The 22406-nt window shown below is 40.9% G+C and overlaps 1 protein-coding gene across 4 annotated transcripts in view; it reads right to left on the bottom strand.

The window, feature by feature from the left end:
• The window catches only part of RYR3 (ryanodine receptor 3), a 658838-nt gene that overhangs the window by 367642 nt on the left and 268790 nt on the right, over positions 1-22406 (bottom strand). For all 4 annotated transcript variants that reach the window (XM_075844915.1, XM_075844916.1, XM_075844917.1 and 1 more), the window contains 6 exons: positions 20228-20361; positions 11380-11621; positions 9097-9289; positions 8135-8351; positions 5559-5663; positions 1139-1242 (listed from right to left, as the gene is read on the bottom strand). In XM_075844915.1, the coding sequence (XP_075701030.1) occupies positions 1139-1242; positions 5559-5663; positions 8135-8351; positions 9097-9289; positions 11380-11621; positions 20228-20361 (995 nt within the window). The remainder of the gene's footprint in view (positions 1-1138; positions 1243-5558; positions 5664-8134; positions 8352-9096; positions 9290-11379; positions 11622-20227; positions 20362-22406) is intronic.

The following is a 22406-nucleotide window of genomic DNA, read 5'->3' as shown; positions in this document are numbered from 1 at the left end:
TACTATTTAATGAAGCTGCCTGTTGAGGACCTGTGAGGCGTCTATTTCTCAAACTAGAGACTCTAATGTACTTGTCTTGTTGCTCAGTTGTGCAGCAGGGCCTCCCACTTCTCTTTCTACTCTGGTTAGAGCCTGTGTGTGCTGTCCTCTGAAGGGAGTAGTAAGAACAAGAATAGACTGTCGAGTTTCACATGAAAGCTCTCTTTTTCTAGCCATTTTGAGAGTTTAATCGAACCCACAAATGTAATGCTCCAGATTCTCAACTAGCTCAAAGGAAGGTCAGTTTTATAGCTCCTCTAAACAGCAAAACTGTTTACAGCGGTGCTAACATAATTGCACAAGGGTTTTCAAGTGTTTTCTAATCATCCATTAGCCTTCTAACACAGTTAGCAAACACAATGTACCATTAGAACACTGGAGTGATGGTTGCTGGAAATGGGCCTCTATACACCTATGTAGATATTGAATTAAAAACCAGACGTTTGCAGCTAGAATAGTCATTTAGCACATTAACAATGTATAGAGTGTATTTCTGCTTAATTTAATGTTATCTTCATTGAAAAAAACTGTGCTTTTCTTTCAAAAATAAGGAAATTTCTAAGTGACCCTAAACTTTTGAACGGTAGTGTACATTCAACATATACATAGACCATCATTAGCCAAACATATGCCAAAAGAGTGTCCTTTTGGCATAAGTTTGGCCATTATAATTTGGTATGCCTTTGACTAAACACTGCATACAAATGAAAACCTCCCTACAAAATAGAATACTGCGCTTTTTTTATTGGTGGGAGTGAATGGCAGACATATACAGCTGTATGTCTAGGCATATGTTTGGCATAACATTTCAAACAGTCCCATCGGACATAATGCCCAAACATATTGTGAACCTAGCCTAAGAGAACGTACTAACGAAGGAAGGGGGAAGGGTGGTTATCAATAAACATATTATAATTAGTGCAACTTGCACAATGTAATGAATACTTTTCCTATCAAAAGCAGGTATCTTTTAGTTATTTTTAGTGTTGGCTTTGATAGACATTAAATCAAATGCAGTTAGATTTGGTAGAGCCCATCTTACTTTAAACAGATACCAGAGAAAATTCTTCCACAGGATTCAGAAAGAGTTTAAACTTACTTTAAAGTCTCAGTAGACATTTGCAGGTTATAATTCTTTTCTGTTTCTGGAAGCTTGGAAAATTCTACCAAACAAGGATGCTGACGTTTATTATCATCTCGCACCTAAAACAACAACGACAATAAGGTTACATAGCTCGATAAAGGGTAGAAGATGCGTTACAAAGTAAACAGGTTTTACGGAAGATAAATAAAACTTTTAAAATAGCTAAAATAATAAAATTAATATACTTCCTGACTGTCAGGGGCGTAACTAGGAAAGACTGGGCCCCATAGCAAACTTTTGACTGGGGCCCCCCCTCCCCTGGGTGTCACACAACCCCCCCCCCCTTGTAGATAGTGCCTTTTTTACAGCCCCCCCCTGTAGATAACGCCATACAGCCCCCTCTGTAGATAGCGCCATACAGCCCCCTCTGTAGATAACGCCATACAGCCCCCTCTGTAGATAGCGCCATACAGTCCCCCCTGTAGATAACGCCATACAGCCCCCTCTGTAGATATCTACAAAGGGGGCTGTATGGCGCTATCTACAGAGGGGGCTGTATGGCGCTATCTACAGAGGGGGCTGTATGGCGCTATCTACAGAGGGGGCTGTATGGCGCTATCTACAGAGGGGGCTGTATGGCGCTATCTACAGAGGGGGCTGTATGGCGCTATCTACAGAGGGGGCTGTATGGCGCTATCTAAACAGGGGGCTGTATGGCGCTATCTACAGAGGGGGCTGTATGGCGCTATCTACAGAGGGGGCTGTATGGCGCTATCTACAGAGGGGGCTGTATGGCGCTATCTACAGAGGGTGGCTGTATGGCGCTATCTACAGGCGGGGCTGTATGGTGCTATCTGCAGGGGGGCTGTATGCCGCTATCTACAGGGGGGCTGTATGGCGTTATCTACAGGGGGACTGTATGGCGCTATCCACAGGGGGACTGTATGGCGTTATCTACAGGGGGCTGTATGGCACTATCCACAGGGGGACTGTATGGCGTTATCTACAGAGGGGGCTGTATGGCGTTATCTACAGGGGGGACTGTATGGTGTTATCTACAGGGGGGACTGTATGGCGTTATCTACAGTGGGGGCTGTATGCCGTTATCTACAGGGGGGGCTGTATGCCGTTATCTACAGGGGGGGCTGTATGGCGCTATCTACAGGGGGGCTGTATGGCGTTATCTACAGTGGGGGCTGTATGCCGTTATCTACAGGGGGGCTGTATGGCGCTATCCACAGGGGGGCTGTATGGCGTTATCTACAGGTGGGACTCTGTATGGAGTTATCTACAGGTGGGTCTGTATGGCGTTATCTACAGGGGGTCTGTATGGCGTTCCCTACAGGGGGGGTCTGTAGGGAACGCCTTACAGCCCCCCCTGTAGGGAATGCCATACTGCCCCCCCTGTAGGGAACGCTATACAGCCCCACCCTGTAGGGAAGGCCATACAGTCCCCCCCTTTAGGGAACCCCTTACAGCCCCCCTGTAGGGAACGCCATACAACCCCCCCGTAGGGAATTCTATACAGCCCCCCATGTAGGGAATGCCATACAACCCCCCATGTAGGGAACGCCATACAGCCACCCCCGGTAGGGAATGCTATACAGCCCCCCCTGTAGGGAACGCCATACAGCATCCCCAACCCCCCAAAAACATGTGACCTATAGTGTGAAAAGACAAAAGACATGTATCCCCTATCCCATATCTAATGTTATGGATAAGTCGAATGTTATTCTATAATTAAGACATGGAAAATAAAAGAAATAATAAAAGAAGGATCAGGTTACATGCTGCCTATTAGAAGTCTATGAAGAGGGTGAAAAAGGGAGCAGAAGCAGAGTAAGACAGAGAGGCACACACAGATGCTGCTGATGCTGCTTCTAGTAAGTGTTATATCTGACCCTAGGGCTTGATTCACAGTTACACTATTAAGTACTGTTGTGTGATGTCCTCCATGAAGCTACTGCCTCTGAGGTTGTGCTAAAGAGAGATAGGAGAGCAGGATGTATGGAAGACATCATAGCAGCTAGTCTCTGCCTCCTAGCATGGGCAAAACTGACAATTATAGATAGAGCATACAGAGGGGAAAACTACAAAAAAATGCAGGATACAAGTCATATAATAGCCAGAAATAGTCTTATTCCTTATGTACACAAACATCTATCTTATTCTGAAAAGTCCCCTGAAATGATAGGTGCACTTTAACAAAGACCAGCAGATTACTTTATAAAAAGTTTTTAGGAAGGTATGGAGACAATGCTCCAGGGAAGAAATATGTAAAGAGCTAGACTCTTTCTAAAGAGTGAATTACATGACTACCCTGTCTGTCAATGTCACTATACAGAAGGATTCTTAGACAAATGACTTGGGTATTAGTTGACGAGAGACCATCTGTTGGTCATTTTGTTTCTATCTTCTCGACCTCATCAGCACAAAGCAGGGTTCTGGTTAGCCATGTGAGTTGCTATGGATACAGTCCTCACAATACTTATCCCTGATCTGTGCTCTCCTAATAAAAAAGTTACCAAAAAACGAACCAGAGAAAGTCCCTAAATGAAAATATATCTCATGGTACACCGACACTAATAATAACACTAGGTATACCACAATGAGCAATAAAGAATGCATTATAATTATATCAATAAATCTTCATTCAAAAAATCTGACAGAAACGGTCTCAGAATAAAAGCATTAAAAGGTCAAATAAAATGAACTTAAGGTGGTGGTCAACTCTCCAAGAGAAGTACATAACATGCAAAAAGCACACATATGGCAAAAAATTGTAAGGTCAAAACCAGTACAGACAATATACCATACTAATAAAAACCAAGAATTTTAAAAATAATGAAATATAGACACACCATTTAAAATAGTACAAGGGGACCCAAGGGGTCCTGAGGTGGTGTTTCCTTCCAGTGTTGTATCTTTTGGACACTTGTCCTTGTGATGGGTTAGTATTTGGTGCCATCTGTTTTATACCTACTTGGTACTTGTATAACATACCTGTCTGTACTATTTTGAATGGTTACTCTGTGTCCATATTTCATTATTTTTTATATTCTTGGTTTTTATTAGTATGGTATATTGTTTGTACTGGTTTTGACCTTACAATTTTTTGCCATATGTGTGCATTTTGCATATTATGTACTTTTGCTGGTGAGTTGACCACCACCTCAGTCTGGTTTTATTTGACCTTATATTGTTTTATTTCTGAGACAGTTTCTGTCAGATTTTTTTTCTAATTTTTGAATAAAGGTTTATTGATATAATTATGCATTCTTTATTGCTCATTGTGGTATGCAGTAATAGGTATAACAATAAAGAAGCGGTCTACAGATGGCTCTCTCTGGTTAGCACTTCAAATTACTCGTTTTCAGAGGACTACAGACTGCTATTTTTTGAATTTCCATGCACATTATTAAAAAAAAAAAGATCTTAAGACACATTTAGGCCAGGATCACACACACTTTTTTTTTATGCAGTGTTTGTGGATGTTTTTGGCTGTGTTTTGTTATCCTGGCCTTATAGATATAATTACAATTCTGAAGAGAAACATGTCTAGGAATTTGTGAAACCCATGGGAGTAACTACAGCCATAGAAGTTGGTGTCTATCTGCTACAAATGTACTGTTCTTTCTTGTGCAGAAGATCTGATATATGACACTACTACTTGATGACTGCTTAAAGAGGACCTGTCACTAGGTCCTACAAAGTGAGTAAGTAGTCTCACCTAATAGCCGCTGTGCCTGTGAGTCCAGCAGTCATCGCGTGAGTCAGTCTACAGCCAGCGTGGTCTCTCGCGATGACGCTGGTCTAGGACTGTCTTTAGGAAACAGCCTCATGGTGATAAGTCAGCGTCAGAGGCTCAGTGGTAGCCCCGCCCCTTGAGAATTGCTGGTGGCCAAACCCACTTGGCTAGCTAGCGGGTCATTTCCATATTGGTTGCTAAATAAAGAGGGGTCCATAGCTCAGTAATGGGGGGACGCACAAGTACAGGACAAACAACGCTGGACTACAGACACAGCGGCTATTAGGTTAGACTATTAACTCACTTTGTAGGACCTAGTGACAAGTCCTCTATAGAAAAAAATGATTCATGCTGTTTTGGCTATGCCATGTTAAACGGGTCATTTGTCTATGACTTGCCAAATAAATGTTCCTTTAGAAAAAAGAACAAAAAAAAGAATAATATATATATATATTGCTCTTGCCATTACCACAGCTCAGTTTAATGTCAACTACTGTAGGTGGTTTGCTATGAGGCCCCATAAATTCCAGTTACGATCTTGGTAAAACAGAATGTTTTACGTTTGTATTTACTATGAATAATGTACATGATCTTTATACATACAGTAAAATAGATAATCATAAGGAATTTGAATGTCATATATTCTGTTACTATAGTTAAATTCTATAAATTAGAGTCATTATGTACCTTGCCATAGATCCAGCCAAGTTCAATTTTGTTCATGCCCCAAAGTTCATGGATGTTTTCTGCTAGTTTGTCTCGGATCTTCTCAAGATGAGGAGGTAAAACAATCTATAAAGGATGCACATATTTATTCTTAGCATGTAGTTAGACATTATACGTAACACAAAGAGTAATGAAAGTCATATGCTGTATAAAACCCAATTTCAAAAAATAAAAACAAAATTCTCAAGTTGTTAGCAGTTTCTGTCAACAGAGTGTTGAGATATATGAATGTAGTTTTCTAAAACAGACTGTATTAAAACAACGGTACAAGAGAAGTTATGCAAAGTATTTGCAAAGTTTAACTTTCTATCTAAATATAGTCTAAATAGAAAGTATAGAACTGTGAACATTTATTCTAATATTATTCTATTGCCAGAATCACTCTTATTAGTCACTGGTGCAATACAAATCTACCCGACCTGTGTACTTAGGAAATATTTCCCCATTTTTTAATGCAGACACTAGATTTGGGTCGGTAGCATAGTGCTGGCATAAATATAGGGCAGGGTCAGCCTTAGGTTGGATGGTGCCCTGTGCTGTATCTTGTATTGACGCCCCCTCCCTGATGTTATTACGATACAGCACGCACATAATACAATGATGCAGTGTGCAAGCAACCATACAGTGGCCAATCAAAAACACTCCGGAATGTTGCTGGATCCAGCACAGCTGCCTTCCTATGGGTCTTAATACCAAGTGTGGTACGTGGGACACAAGCTCCAGATGCCCAGGCCCTCAGGGCCAGTGGTGCCCCCCTTTCAGGAGTGACTAGTCAAGAAACCCTGTTTAGGCCTTTCTGATTTTTTTGGGGGGGTCTATAACTTTCACTTACATCCCTGGTAAAACCTAAAATTTTCTTTATTTGCATTCACAGATAATGATCATGATTGTTATATGTACAGGAAAATAAAGAATCATAAGGAATTTGCTTGCACACCCTTAAGTCTGGCCACCATATAGGGTACAGTCCATAGACTTAGCATAGATCGAACGGCCTTCAGTGCAGTGCAGATTAAGGGGTTTACTATACAATGCTAGACATAATATATAAGTAAAATGCCCTTTCCATTTGATATCTGCCACTAGATTTGGCCGTGTAATATGCATTGGTCACTGAGATTTTCTCTATATGTTAAAATATGCTTGCCCATGCTTATGTGTATAACACATCAGCAAATAAATTGTTCTCTGTAGTCTGATTTTATTCTGCCTATGTCCTGATGTATGAGGTTGAATGAATTATATAGAAAAAGATGTGGTTATAGATAAACCATACATAATAAACATACCAAAAAATGCAATGTAAATATAGCACGGTGCTATAAATGTTTTAAATTTGTGTGTATATATTTATATTTCCGAAAATATTCGGAGTTAATAATAAAATAATTTTCATAAATTTCTATTAACCCAAGAGTGCCTAGTAATTTTCTGGAATACTTTTTCTTTTCTTTCTTTTTTTGTTTTCTTTGAATGAATTATATTGGTTATATGCGGCCATGAAAATGGCATTTATTTTCAATACTTTATATGAATCACCAGAATATATTTATAAAGTATTAAGGCTCTAATACACTTCTGACAAAAATTATTTTTCATTTATTTACTATGATGCGAATTTGAAGGCTAACTAAACTTTCAGAAAAGTTCTAACATGTCATAATGACATGTCAGAAGTTTTGATCGGGGAGGGTTTGTGCACCGAGATCTCCACCGAACGCTAAAATGAAGCAGCAGAAGTGCTCGGGTGAGCGCTGAGTCGTTTCATTTCTGATCGGCTTTTCTCAGAAAGCTGAGCAGTTGGTGTACGGGCCCATAGACTATCTATTGAGTCCGTACACCAACTGCTCGGTTTTCTGAGAAAAGTCAATCAGAAACCAAGCGGCTCAGCGCTCACCTTAGCGCTTCTGCCACTTAGTTTCAGCGATTGGTGGGGTCTCAGTGCTCAGACCCACACCGATCAAAACTTCTGACATGTCACTATGACATGTCAGACGTTTTCTGAAAGTTTAGTTAACCTTTAATAAATATGCAAGAAATTTAAAGGATGTTCACACATGGTGGAGATGCTGAATAAAAGCATGCAGGGTATCCGTCATAAAACCCGCAGGGAATTCCGGACGAAAAAACCAAACCACCACAACAATTTGGTGCAGATTTTCGGCCAGAGTTCCAATGTTGGGAAGAAAAAATAGCCAATACTTACACCCCTGGATATCCCCTCTGTTCTCTGTGCAGCCCGGCCTGCTGTGATGACGCTGCAGCCCATGTGTCCGCTGCAGGCTGTGATTGAAACATCATCCCAGAAGGCCAGGCTGCATGTAGAACAGAGGAACGTGTCACTATGGCAAAACCCGGGATGTAAGTATTGGCTTTTTTTTTAAAATAAATTATGCATAGCTCCATAGAACAGAACCATTATAAAAATGTGTAGCTCACAGAAATGATACAGATTCTGAATATGCTTTTGAGTATGAGATCGTACTACCTGTGTACACGATGTAAGTGAAATATTTGTAGAGAGTAAGTAGTTGTACCTGGCTGGTATCAATAGGACAAGGAATGAATGAAGCTTGGGACAGAAAGTGTGTTGTACCCAGCAAGTCCCGAACTCCTTCACAATCTCTTTTATACTCTTTCACAGGCTCCACTCTCATCTTCTCTTTTGGCAACAGGGCCTCATAGCATGGAGCATAGCCAGCTGGGGGTAAGAACTTGAATTCCCCATGGCGACCACCAAGAAGAAATCGGACCCTAGAAGATCACATAGTATGTCATAAAACAGTTTTTAACTCAGAGTATGTATGTATGTATGTATGTATATTATATTTCCCCTCGTGTGACTATAAATTGTAGTGCTGCAGAGAAAGCAAGGAATTTTACGACAAGGTAAGGGTATAAGGAGTGAGTTTTATACATTGACCTCCGTGTAATGAGCTTTAGAGCCACAAGTATGAATGCAAATATATACACTGTCTTTGCATTTTCTCTGCTTTGTTCTTATCTGAAATTTAGGCTTTTCTCAGCTGTAAAATTTTAAAAGAGTGAATATGTAAAGCGATTTACGCATATGTTTAGACTGTTCAGTTACGACTGGGTCAGGGGTCACTTAAGAACAGCCCTAAGGGTATCTAAGAACATTAGATGAGTAAAAAACAATGATCATTTATATAAATGTTGTAATCTGTTAAAACTGTAGTCATAACAACCTGTCAGAAGTTAGGATGAGTAGGGATCTCGGTGCCCAGACCCTCACCAAATGGTAGAATGAATGAGGGCAATGGAGTGCCACAGTCACATTTTTCTTGTGTTTGTAGGGGTCTCAACACATGAACTCCCAAGGATCACAACTTTTAAAATTGTCTCTATGTCATAAGTTAGTTGAAATAACGGTAACCCCTTAGCATGTTAGTTGAAGTTCCCAAATTGGCTGTGAAATACGTATTCTAAAAGCAAATGATATTAATGAAAAATGCATGCAACAGTAAAGATTACTTACTTTACCCCAGCAGAAAAGCTTACAACTGGGAAAAAGAGACCTTCGGTGTTAAAGTTCTCAAACATGCCTTGGACTGGCTGACCATTAATGCGAAATGAAATACTAGGCACTCCCAAGTCCAGGCAGCAGCTGACCACATCATCAGATGCTAATAGGTGCTGGTTACTTGAAGCCACGGCCCTCGGTACCCGTCCTATATAAAGCCATAAGACAGTAGGTAGTAAGAGCGTCATTATAATACAACATTTATCTTAATCATCTGCAAAATTACAAGTCACAATAGAATAGAAGCTGCAAGGAAATCATATAAAGAGCAACAAAGCAATTTAATTGTAGATCACATCCTAAATATCCTACTCTACCGTGAGTCAAATACAAAGCACTTAGATTACGTTCTACCTTATACGTCAATGAAAAACACAGGTTGGGTTAAATGAGTCACAGTCCGGATAAAATAAGATGTTGTGAATTGTGTTCCATGGTCTGTCTGAACTTCACACACCTAGCATCACCTTTTTTCTATGAAAACTACTAAGGGACCTCTTACAGCACCGCATGTTCAATTCAATTCTAAACAATTGGGCCAATGGCACTTCTAGTAGCATGTGAATAAAAAACACGAATCACATTTAAAAGGGTTGTCTCATGAAAATAACCCATTCATCAAAGATAGCCACCCCAGAGATCACTTAGGTCCAGTTCTCTGAAACCCCTTTGCTATGAGCTGTTATTGCCAGGGTAAGCTCTCGCTGACCATAATGTTCCCCTGAAGTGGTCGCTGCAGGAAACATGAAGTGTTACATTCTGCTCCGGCTTATAGAGGGGGTTTCAAGCAGGAGATTTTTCTCTATGTCTACATTATATGTCCTAATTGGACATATGGACACTGGTTGACAATAAGAAAAGACAGGAGTAAATAACACATATAAACCTGAAGGCGCAAGTGCTCTTAAAGAAGACCAGTCTCATGACATGTCTATTTCAGTAAATTCTTGTATTCCCCATGAAATAACATTTCTGTAACTTCTTTTTTTTTTCAGAATTGTGCGCTGTGCCTTTTCTTTGCTATTGCTTCTAGAAATTTATGAATAAATTGACAACTGGGTGTTTCCATTCCCCTTGTCAAAGAGGAATTTCCCTACAGTTTCACTCTGTCAACACTGATTGGACATTGTCAGTCTATGTAGGGCCGCACTCCCAACTGGCAACACCCTGTTGTCAATTTATTAATAAATTTCTAAGAGGAATAACAGAAGGAACAGCACAATGTAGAGTTCTATGAAAAGATACCCCTGTTATTTCATGAAGAAGATTTTATTTTTTAAATTAAAACAGAGAGGTGACAGGTCCTCTTTAATTCTTGTCTATAACTGAGAACTGGAATATGTCAAATCAAGTGTGAGGAAATAGTTTGTCATCAGTTGCACGCATCCACTTTTGCCCAACAAGCAGCACTTTTACGAAGGCAAGATGCCAAGACTAGACATGTTCACTGCAATGATTTGGCACTGTAATAGTAAGAGTGAATCCGTTTGGGAAATGTTTTTGTTTTTTTTTCCCTGAGAGTTGTGTAGTCTGTTGACAGTAGGCCTCATTTCAGTCTGAGGAATTACTATTGTCCAGCTATACACAGCTGTTTTATTTAAAGACAGTGGATTATATAAAGGAAATTAGCTTTTGTTGTATTATGAACAGCGCAGCCTGCTCAAATCCCTCCAACTGGCAAATGCAAGATTGTGTTCTCTTCCAAGCTTCCAAAGCACGTTAAGCCCAGGATTCAGCGCTGGCTTCATTTAATTTATACCCATAGGAAAACAGCATTATGCTGCCTGAGCACAATATATATGTTATGAGCCTGTAATCACAGGCAAACAAGTGCGCATTGTAATAATTCTTTCATGAGGCGTCATGCAATGCTTATATTAAGGCAGAGGTCAAGAGTATATTATGACTTTATAGGTTCATGAACTGCCCTTATGTAACCAAATACATAGAAATAAATCTAGGATAATGCTCTGGGAACTCCTTTTATCAGGCCACCTTTCATGAACAAAAAGTTGTTCCTGTATTTTGAAAGCTTTGTAATTCAGTGACATGAGTCATGAGCTGTAGCATGTAATACCGGTTCCAGAATAAACAATGGAAATAGAGGTGACAAGCAATTTGCACTTGATTTCGATAATTCAGATAAAGCCATTGTGCGCCATGACTTAATATTACATTAAGATCTGTATGGTGCTAAATGTATGGCACCACCCTTATAAAAAAAAAAAATGCACTTACCAGACCATAAGTGAAGGCCATCAAAGCCGTAGGAGAAAAGATCATCACCTACACCATTGCCTCCCCATCCTTCACCTCCACCAGGATAAGGAGCATAACCAGAGGTGGAAGCCCAACCTACTCGCAAGTGAGTTGGTTCCGGTGTTAGAAATGGATCTACCTGATCGATAATCATCTCAAAGTACCACTTTTTGTACTGTGCTGAGCCGTCAGCTACACCCAGGAAGATATTAGGCCTCATGCTGAAAAATATCAAAATAGTTAACTTTATTGTAACATAAAAATATAGCAAAACTTTTAATCTCACAATGCCCACACATAAAAATAGCACTTTGTATAAAGGAACCAAATGTTTTTATGAGATCTGGAAGAAGCAAACTAATCTCCAAAATATGGAAACTCAGATTTGTTTGGAAGTTTCAGTGAACGACAACCCCATAATTTATTTGGTAACTGCATTCTTTTAACTAGTGGAATCTCTTTCTCTTTCTGTCTCTTTCAGCAGCTCTCCTCTTGACAACAGAAAGTGACAATAAATAAATACAGCCTATTAACCCCTTCCCTCTTTGGCCACTTTTGACCTTCCTGACAGAGCCTTATTTTTCAAATCTGACGTGTCACTTTATGTGGTAATAAGTGGAACTCTTTTACCTATCCAAGCTATTCTGAGATTGTTTTCTCGTGACACATTGGACTTTATGTTCCTGGTAAAATTTGGTTGATTCAGTATTTAAAAATGAAAAATTTAATGTATCTGCTTGTAAGACAGATACAGTGAAGGAAATAAGTATTTGATCCCTTGCTGATTTTGTAAGTTTGCCCACTGTGAAAGTCATGAACAGTCTAGAATTTTTAGGCTAGGTTAATTTTACCAGTGATAGATAGATTATATAAAAAAAAAAAAAACAGAAAATCACATAGTCAAAATTATATATATTTATTTGCATTGTGCACAGAGAAATAAGTATTTGATCCCCTACCAACCATTAAGAGTTCAGCCTCCTCCAGACCAGTTACACGGTCCAAATTAACTTGCTGCCTGCATTAAAGACAGCTGTCTTAAATGGTCACCTGTATAAAAGACTCCTGTCCACAGACTCAATTAATCAGCCTGACTCTAACCTCTACAACATGGACAAGACCAAAGAGCTTTCTAAGGATGTCAGGGACAAGATCATAGACCTGCACAAGGCTGGAATGGGCTACAAAACCATAAGTAAGACGCTGGGTGAGAAGGAGACAACTGTTGGTGCAATAGAAAGAAAATGGAAGACATACAAAATGACTTTCAATCTACATCGATCTGGGGCTCCATGCAAAATCTCACCTCGTGGGGTATCCTTGATCCTGAGGAAGGTGAGAGCTCAGCCGAAAACTACACGGAGGGAACTTCTTAATGATCTCAAGGCAGCTGGAACCACAGTCACCAAGAAAACCATTGGTAACACATTACACCGTAATGGATTAAAATCCTGCAGTGCCCGCAAGGTCCCCCTGCTCAAGAAGGCACATGTACAGGCCCGTCTGAAGTTTGCAAATGAACATCTGGATGATTCTGAGAGTGATTGGGAGAAGGTGCTGTGGTCAGATGAGACTAGAATTGAGCTCTTTGACATTAACGCAACTCGCCGTGTTTGGAGGAAGAGAAATGCTGCCTATAACCCAAACAACACCGTCCCCACTGTCAAGCATGGAGGTGGAAACATTATGTTTTGGGGGTGTTTCTCTGCTAAGGGCACAGGACTACTTCACCGCATCAATGGGAGAATGGATGGAGCCAAGTACCGTCAAATCCTGAGTGACAACCTCCTACCCTCCACCAGGACATTAAAAATGGCTCGTGGCTGGGTCTTCCAGCACGACAATGACCCGAAACATACAGCCAAGGCAACAAAGGAGTGGCTCAAAAAGAAGCACATTAAGGTCATGGAGTGGCCTAGCCAGTCTCCAGACCTTAATCCCCTCGAAAACTTATGGAGGGAGCTGAAGATCCGAGTTGCCAAGCGACAGCCTCGAAATCTTAATGATTTACAGATCTGCAAAGAGGAGTGGGCCAAAATTCCATCTAACATGTGTGCAAACCTCATCATCAACTACAAAAAACGTCTGACTGTTGTGCTTGCCAACAAGGGTTTTTCCACCAAGTATTAAGTCTTGTTTGGCAAAGGGATCAAATACTTATTTCTCTGTGCACAATGCAAATAAATATATATAATTTTGACTATGTGATTTTCTGTTTTTTTTTATTTTATATAATCTATCTCTCACTGGTAAAATTAACCTAGCCTAAAAATTCTAGACTGTTCATGTCTTTGACAGTGGGCAAAATTACAAAATCAGCAAGGGATCAAATACTTATTTCCTTCACTGTAGTTATACAACACAAAATAGTTGCTAATTAACATTTCCCATAAGTCTACTTTAGATTGGCATCGTTTTTTGAACATACTTTTATTTTTCTAGGGCATTACAAGGCTTAGAACTTTAGCAGCAATTCAGGAAAATTTCAAAAGGCTATTTTTACAGGGACCAGTTCAGTTGTGAAGTGGCTTTGAGGGGCCCATACAATACAAACCCTTATAAAACACCCCATTTTAAAAACGGCATCCCTTAAAGTATTCAAAACAGCATTTAAAAAGTTTCTTAACCCTTTAGGCGTTGCACAAGAATTAAAGCAATGCAGAAATTCATTTTTCATCCTCTTTTTTCTGTCAAACAGAAGTTTTTACCAGGGAAACGCACTCAATATTTATTGCCCAGATTCTACAGTTTTTATAAATATCCCACATGTGGCCTAGTGTACTGAAGCACAGGCCTCAGAAGCAATAGAGCACCTAGAGATTTTGGGGCCTTTTTTTTTTTTAGTGTATATTTTAGGCACCATGTCAGGATAGACAAGGTCTTATCGTGCCAAAACAAAAGAACCACCCCCAAAAAAGACTCCATATTGAAAATTACAGCTAACAAGGAATTAATCTAGAGGTGTAATGAGCATTGTGTCCCCACTGGTGTTTTATAGATTTTATTAGAATTTGGACGTGAAAATTAAAAATTACATTTTTTTCCAATAAGATGTCGTTCTAGCTAAAAAAAAAACAACTATTTCCACAAGAAATAAAGTAGAAAAAGCCCCCCAACATTTGTAAAACAACTTCTCCAGAGTACGTAAATACCCCATATGTGGTCATAAAGTGCTGTTTGGGCACATGGCAGGGCTCAGAATGGAAGGAGCGCATTTTGCTGGATTGGTTTCTCGGCACTATGTCGCATTTGCAAAGTCCCTGAGGTACCACCCTAACATTTGAAAAGCAACTTCTCCAGAGTACGGAAATACCCCATATGTGGTCAGAAACTGCTGTTTGGGCACATGGCAGGGCTCAGAAGGGAAGGTGTGCCATTTGGCTTTTGGAGCACAGATTTTGCTGGATTGGTTTCTTGGCACCATGTTGCTTTTCCAAAGCTCCTGTGGGACCAAAACAGTAGAAACTCCCGAAAAGTGACTCCATTTGGGAAACTATACCCCTTGAGCAGGTGATTTGTCCCAATGAGAGAAGATCACCTTTTGGATAGGGGGAATATGGAACTGGGCATAACGGATGGCCTCGAACTCTGAGACCACCCTGCCCAACACCCTCATGTAGAAGCAGATGAAGCAAGAAACATTCCTGGTAAGATGTACTACTCCAGATTGGATGGACCTATTCTTGTCTGCAGAGAGATGGACCCTGGCTGTGCTGGTATTGAAAATTATCCCCAGGAATTTCATGTTCTGCGACGGAGATAGAGAAAACTTTAGTTGGTTGAAAACCCCACAAAATCTCTGCAGGATATTTTTGTGATCTTGAGGCTGGAGATAGTGTCTTGTCTGGAGGGAGCCTTCACCAATAGGTTGTCCAGATAGGAGATTACTGTAGTTCTCCTGGCCCAAAGTAGCGCCATGAGAGTGGCCATTACCCTGGTGAAAACTCTGGGGGCAGTGGCAAGGCCAAAGGAAAGGGTGAAAAACATGAATTCAGAGAGCTTACAGTGAATCAAAAGAAACTCTGGTAGAAATGTGATGGTAGGCATTGCATGTCGATGGAGGACAGGAAATCAACCTGCTCCATTGTCATGACCACTGACTGCAAGGATTCCATCCGGAACCTGCCAGCCTGCGCAAAACAGTTTGCCTTTTTTATAGATCCAGCATGGGTTTGACTGAACCATCCATTTTGGGGACTATAAAGAGATAGGAGCAGAACCCTTGGAAATGTTCGGACTCTGGAACTGGGATGACCACTCCCTGACAGAGGGGAGTATGAATAGCTTGGAAAAAAGAAAATGTGTAACACGGGGACTGATGAGGCATAGACAGAAAGAACCGACCAGGAGGGAGGGACAAAAATGTGTTCTTGTGACCTGACACCACCTCTTGAACTCAGGCATCGTCCATGTGAGTATGACATGCATCTTCTGAAAAGAGAGAAGTCGTCCCACTACTTAAGGAGAGGGTTAGAGTGGGGGTTTAGGGATTCTGGGGCGATCCAGCCGGGAGGGCTTAGGCTTAAAGAATGGTCTCCTGGTGTCAAAGTAACGTTTTGGCTTCTGCTCTGTTCTAGGAGAGCAGGTAATGAAAGAAACAAAACCTCTGGGAGTGTTTTGATGATTGCTAGCATCTGGGAGGAAGTAGAGGGTTGGTACCTACAGGAGCTTCAGAAATTATTTTGTCCATACGCTTCCCGAACAATCTATCTCTGAAAAAAGTGCAAACCAGTGAGAGCTTTTAGGGGCTGCCAGGGACATTAGCCCAATATAGTGGCATAGGGCTACAGAGCTGTAGCTCTAGTGGCAAAATGGGCCGACACCAGAGAGGCCTGTCATAGGAACATGGAGGCTTGAAGACATTACAAAGCAAAATCTGACAAATCTTTTTGTGGCGCTCCTGCAAAGAAGCGCTGTTGTAACCATCTAGCCTCAGACCATGCAGGCCTTTCTAACCTAAAAGGAAGCAACAGCCGGGCGTAGAGTAGATTTGGCTGCCAAAATAGCTGATTTCGAACGGAGTCCAGCTACTTGCCTAAGGAATTGCTAAGGGATGCTGCATCTGATAGAGGGAAAGTGGTGCTCCTGGAGAGTTGTGATACTGGTGGGTCCATAAATGGAGAGAATGACCACTGATTTACCAGAACCTCTGGTTAGGGGTACAGCATATCTGTTCGTTTGGAAGTGGACACCAGTCAGGGTGCTTTCATTCCTTAAATTCCCCAAGGTTAAGTAAGACTACAGGCACAAACGCCTATGGCGGTGAAAGGAATATGCCCTCCTGATCAGGAGAGGAGGCATCCTTCTTAACATGAAGGGTATCCCGAACTGCTGTGTCCCATATTGAATTGTTGGTTATAAGCGCTTTGCTTTGGAATTTTTTTTGATTATTCTTTCATTCTTTTTCTTTTGATAAATTACTAAAACTATTTAATAAAAACTTTTTTTGAAAAAATTCTTCATTGCAGAAGCCAGGTTTTGTACTACACTCTGAATCAGAATTAGAAAATACTCCACTCAGGAAGCGTATTAGTCCAAGTTACCTGTGATCATCCTAACAGGGAATAGTTCAGCAGATGCTATAGATAAATAAGATCTGTCTGGAGAATTTCTAATTATTTTATGTGGTCTACTCATTGGGGCAGAATGCATTTTTAAAGGGGCTCTGTCACCACATTATAAGTGCCCTATATTGTACATGATGTGATCGGCGCTGTAATGTAGATTACAACAGTGTTTTTTATTTAGAAAAACGATCATTTTTGACGGTGTTATGACCTATATTAGCTTTATGCTAATTAGTTTCTCAATGGACAACTGGGCGTGTTTTACTATATGGACAAGTGGGGGTTGTACGGAGGAGTGTATGACGCTGACCAATCAGCATCATACACTTCTCTACAATAATTTATACAGCACATAGCGATATAGCGATATATGCAGCCACATACACACACACTATAACGTTACTGCAGTGTCCTGACAATGAATATACATTACCTCCAGCCAGGACGGGATGTGTATTCAGAATCCTGTCACTTCTGTAGCGTCTGTTTGAGACTACAGCACAGGACAGCGAGATCTCGCTGTAAATGACAGTTTACAGCGTAATCTCGCGAGACTCCGTCTGATATACTGTAAATCACAGAGAAGTGTCAGGATTCTGAATACACATCCCGTCCTGGCTGGAGGTAATGTATATTCATTGTCATGACACTGCAGTAATGTTAGTGTGTCTTTATGTGGCTGCACATAGCGATATAGCTATATCGCTATGTGCTGTATAAATGAATGGAGAGAAGTGTATCACGCTGATCGGTCAGCGTCATACACTTCTCTCCACAATGCCCACTTGGCCATGTAGTAAAACACGCCCAGTTGTCCATTGAGAAACTCATTAGGATAAAGCTAATATAGGTCATAACGCAGTCAAAAATGATAGTTTTTCTAAATAAAAAACACTGCTGTAATCTACATTACAGCGCCGATCACATCATGTACAATATAGGCCACTTATAATGTGGTGACAGAGCCTCTTTAAATTTTATGCTGTGGAGGGACCAGCCTGAACAGATTGCTGAGATGGCAGACGCTCTATGTATCCCAACCATAGACCGCGGTAGTCTGTATAGGTCTCCTTTGTCCTAGAATAGGGACCTGGCCCTTTTAGGCATTACCACATCCTTACTGACGACAGCAGAGGAATCTTGGGGCAGCCTGGATGCAAGTCACAGTGGACAGAGAGATCTGGACTGGCTGCATGGCCAACCCAGGCCTACAGGTTATACTGTAGATGGGTTGAAACTGTGGAGAGGAAAAGGGTAGAGGAACTTAACCCTGTTCACAGGAGGCAGCCATGTCTAGGGAGGCTAAGGGACCCGGTGACCTCTAATCAGGACTTCTACGAACAAGGGACCAATGACAGATGGCAGGAGGAGAGTGGCCAATTATGAGAGAACGGAGCATGGCCTGTTGAGAAATGGGGCAGAGCCTATATGGAATAGTGGTGGTAGCAGAAATAAGAGAATGGGGAGGAGAAAGAAGTGCCAGGAGAAAGGAGGCTAGGAAGTGAATAAGAGACATACAGGAAACAACAAGGGGAGAAGACAGATGAGGATCGTGCAACAGAGAATAATGCCTTGGGTAGCGCAGCAGCCAACATGGAGACAGGTGCCAGCAACATACACTTCCCTCAGGACACAGGAGCAGGTAAGTACCATACTATGCAGCTTTTCAATGGCCTTCCCTCACCTCTGGGCAACGTTCAAACAAGAGTGGGGTTGTTTCCATTATTTGGCCCTTGTGGGGCAATGGACATTTATCACCTATCCACAGGAATCCACCTAAGGCAAGTAAAAGCCTTAGCCTAAATTTTTAACTGCTGCCACCAGTCTTAGGGGATGAGCGCTGGATGGGGCGCGACTGAACCATAAGGGGAGACCTGAGGAGCACTAGGCGAGGCAGTCCCCATTACTTAAGAGGGAAAAGCCAGATACTGAGAGAGGGGATAAGGGATAGAGACTGGTAGCAGGTGAGAGGATACCAGCTGAGGGAGATAGAAGAAAGGCCAACCAGTAATGGACAAATGGAAGGATAGAAAAAAAACACACTTCAGAGACAGAGGAAAGAGACAGAAGCAGAGGTCAGGCTCAACTGTCCAATGTCTGTCAGAATTTTTGGCCTTTCATGCAGACGAGCATTTGTGAGGTCAGACACTGATGTTGGACAAGAGGGCCTGGCTCAGAAGCTCCATTCTAGTTCATCCCAAAGGTGTTTGATGGGGTTGAGGTCAGGGCTCTGTGCGGGCCAGTCAAGTTCTTCCACACCAATCTCACCTAACCATGCCTTTATTGACCTTGCTTAGTGCATTTGGACACAGTCATGCTGGATCCGGAAAGGGCTTTCCCCAAACTGCTACCACAAAGTTGGAAGCATGTTTGATATAAATTAAAGTTTAAGGGAATATTTGGAGTTTATTAATGACAAGATAAACTTTAGTTTATGTTTTCTTTACTATTTTGCATATAGTATAGGTTTTATTGTAAAAGTAAGTGGCACTTCACTTTGTAAAGCTTATGTCGTTATTCTTCTTACCACATCAGACTACATAAATCATTTTTTAATCGTAACTCCACCTTTGAGGCCACATTTTGAAAGTAAATAGCAATTTCCTGATAAACTGCCATTATCAGAAGCTAGAGGAGCAATTTGAGAATCCAGACGGTCATAAAATTGTCCATTCTGCGGCTATCAGAAGCAATTTCAATAATAACATAATGCAAAGGTATTGCTATTTAAGTAATACACTCTGATAAGTAGCTCCACTGATGTAGCTTCACTTGTCAACTCGTCAATATCATGTAATATAAGATGTCCTATGATATACATTGTTCTAGATGGAAGAAGGCTATGGCAGAAGCTGCATGCTGCAAACTTCAGTGTTGCAGCATTGACACTTCCTAAATGTATCTGCTTCTATACAGTTCAATAAATTAGGGCCATGTCATATTTTATGATATAAATAATATTCACTTCTTCATAAAAATATTTACAATGGTTTTCCAGACCTTTGATATTGTTGGCCTACCCTTTGCCTGGTATTACAGCTCAGTACTATTGAATTGAATAGGACTGAGCTGTAGAGAGCTGCAGCATTAGGCAAAGCCGCTACAAAATGTATGGAGCTGTGCCTCGTAAACAATAAAGGGCCCCTGCACTCAGTAGACTGTGGGTATGCCGAAAGTCAGACCAACACCGATCTGATATTGATGGACTATCCTGAGGATAGGCCATCAATATCAAATCCCTTTAAGAGATGAGAACATACCTGGTGACATCATTAACCAAACGAGTTTGCAACAAGAGATCTCTCCTGGGCAGCAAATTGTCACAAATTAGATTCTGATTTGTACGCACTGCAACCCCATTACATACACATAGAGAGCACAAGACATCCAGAACCTGAAACAAGAAATACAATAGGAAACATAATAAAGACAAATCCAATATACACTATATCCCTACCCTTTTGTTAACTTTGTCCTATTAGATTTTGTCCCTACCTACACAGTCAAAAACTGCCTATAAAAAAGACAGGGCTAACAGAAGTCTGAAAATGAATTAAATGTATTAAAGATGTGCAATAAGAAAAAAAGTATACGTACTAACATATGGATAACTAAAGCATGCAGTGGTCTGTAGATACGGATGTAGCCATCTTTATCTTGACTGATAACTTTTTGCAGAGTGATATCACACAACATAAGCCATTGATAAGCCATTAAAAAAAAGTCAAGTTAAAGTTTCTTGGCACTGTATTTAATGCGTTAAAAAATCGAGATAAAGACGGCTACATCTGTATAACACCCGTTATAAATCAACTCAAGCAACTACATAAGGAGCAGTAAAAGGTGCATCCCATCTATCCAAAATGTATAAACCTACAGAATAATGGGACAAAGCACCACAGTTCAAGAAAAAATATATATTTGGATGGGTATTACCCCCGTACAATTTATATATAATATATGTCGGAGTAACTCACACTAGGTGTACACCACCGATTGTCAATGTATGATTGAAGGAACAGGGGGAGTAGGAAAAGTAGTGTGTTTCATAGATATAAAAAATAAAAAATACTTTATTATTACATCCAACATTGTTTTTAATAACAATTTAATAATAAAGTATTTTTTATTTTTTATATCTATGAAACACACTACTTTTCCTACTCCCCCTGTTCCTTCAATCATACAAGAAAAAATATACCACAATGGATAAAGCGACATCACCGGAATGAAACATACAAACACAGCCTAAGTCCAAGGCAACTGGTATATGTGTCATAAGTGAACATCATAGATAAAGTGCTACGTGGAAGCTACAGTTGCATATAAATATATGTCAAAACATAGTAGATTGGACAAAAATAAAATTCCAAAGTGAACAGGGGTATAGGTAAAAGGTAGCATGTAAATAACATATGTAAAGGAATAAATACTTCAAGTAATATACAATGCCTCAATGCATACCCATCTGTATGGTGCAAACCGGGATGGTGCCAACCCCGATGTGCCTTTCGGCTCAGCCTTCGTCTGTGATGTTCTCTGTCTTTAGTTCCCGCCCTGAACCACCGCTCGTTAGAGTGGCACCGGCTGCATCACAGGAGGAGGAATGAACACTCCACTGCCACCAATGATGATGTTGTGCAGGCAGTCAGTATTGAGGAACATTGGAGTTAGGGCGGATTTACACGAACGTGATATACGTCCGTGCCACCCGCGTGTTTTTCACGCGTGTCGCACGGACCTATGCAAGTCTATGTGGCAGTGCTGACTGTCCGTGATTTTGCGCAGCGTGAGTCCGCTGCGTAAAACTCACTACAGGTCCTATATTTCTGCGTTTTTCGCGCATCACGCACCCATTGAAGTCAATGGGTGCGTGAAAATCACGCGCACCACACTGAAGCACTTCCGTGGGACGCGCGTTATTCGCGCAACAGCAGGCAAAAGTATGTTTGGAAACAGAAAAGCACCACATGCTTTTCTCTTTACAAACATCCAAACGGGGTGTCATAATGATGGCGGCTGCGCGAAAATCACGCAGCCGCACATCCTATGTGATGACACACGGAGCTGTTAAGTGCATTTTGCGCACGCAAAATGCCGCTTTTTTTGCGTGTGCAGAAACGCACACGCTTGTGTAAATCCGCCCTTAATGTGACTCACACTAACCCCAATGTTGCCATTACTTAATATTAATGTGAGGCATGAGGTGTTATGAATTTAATACCTCCATGTGCCTCACTTTAATCGTAATTAACCCCATCATGTACTTCACACATTAACCCAGTGTTGCCCCTTATGAATATGAGGTACTTGTAGGATCACTTACTCCCTTACTATAATGATTATAGAAAGTAATCCCATCAAGTACTTCAGTTGTAATGGGCAACATTGGGTTAATGTGTGAGGTTGTTGATGGGGTTAATTACTATAAATGTGAGG

The sequence above is a fragment of the Rhinoderma darwinii genome, chromosome 12 (genome assembly GCF_050947455.1).
Source record: "Rhinoderma darwinii isolate aRhiDar2 chromosome 12, aRhiDar2.hap1, whole genome shotgun sequence".
NCBI lineage: Eukaryota > Metazoa > Chordata > Amphibia > Anura > Rhinodermatidae > Rhinoderma > Rhinoderma darwinii.
This window is presented reverse-complemented; position numbering and strand designations above follow the sequence as displayed.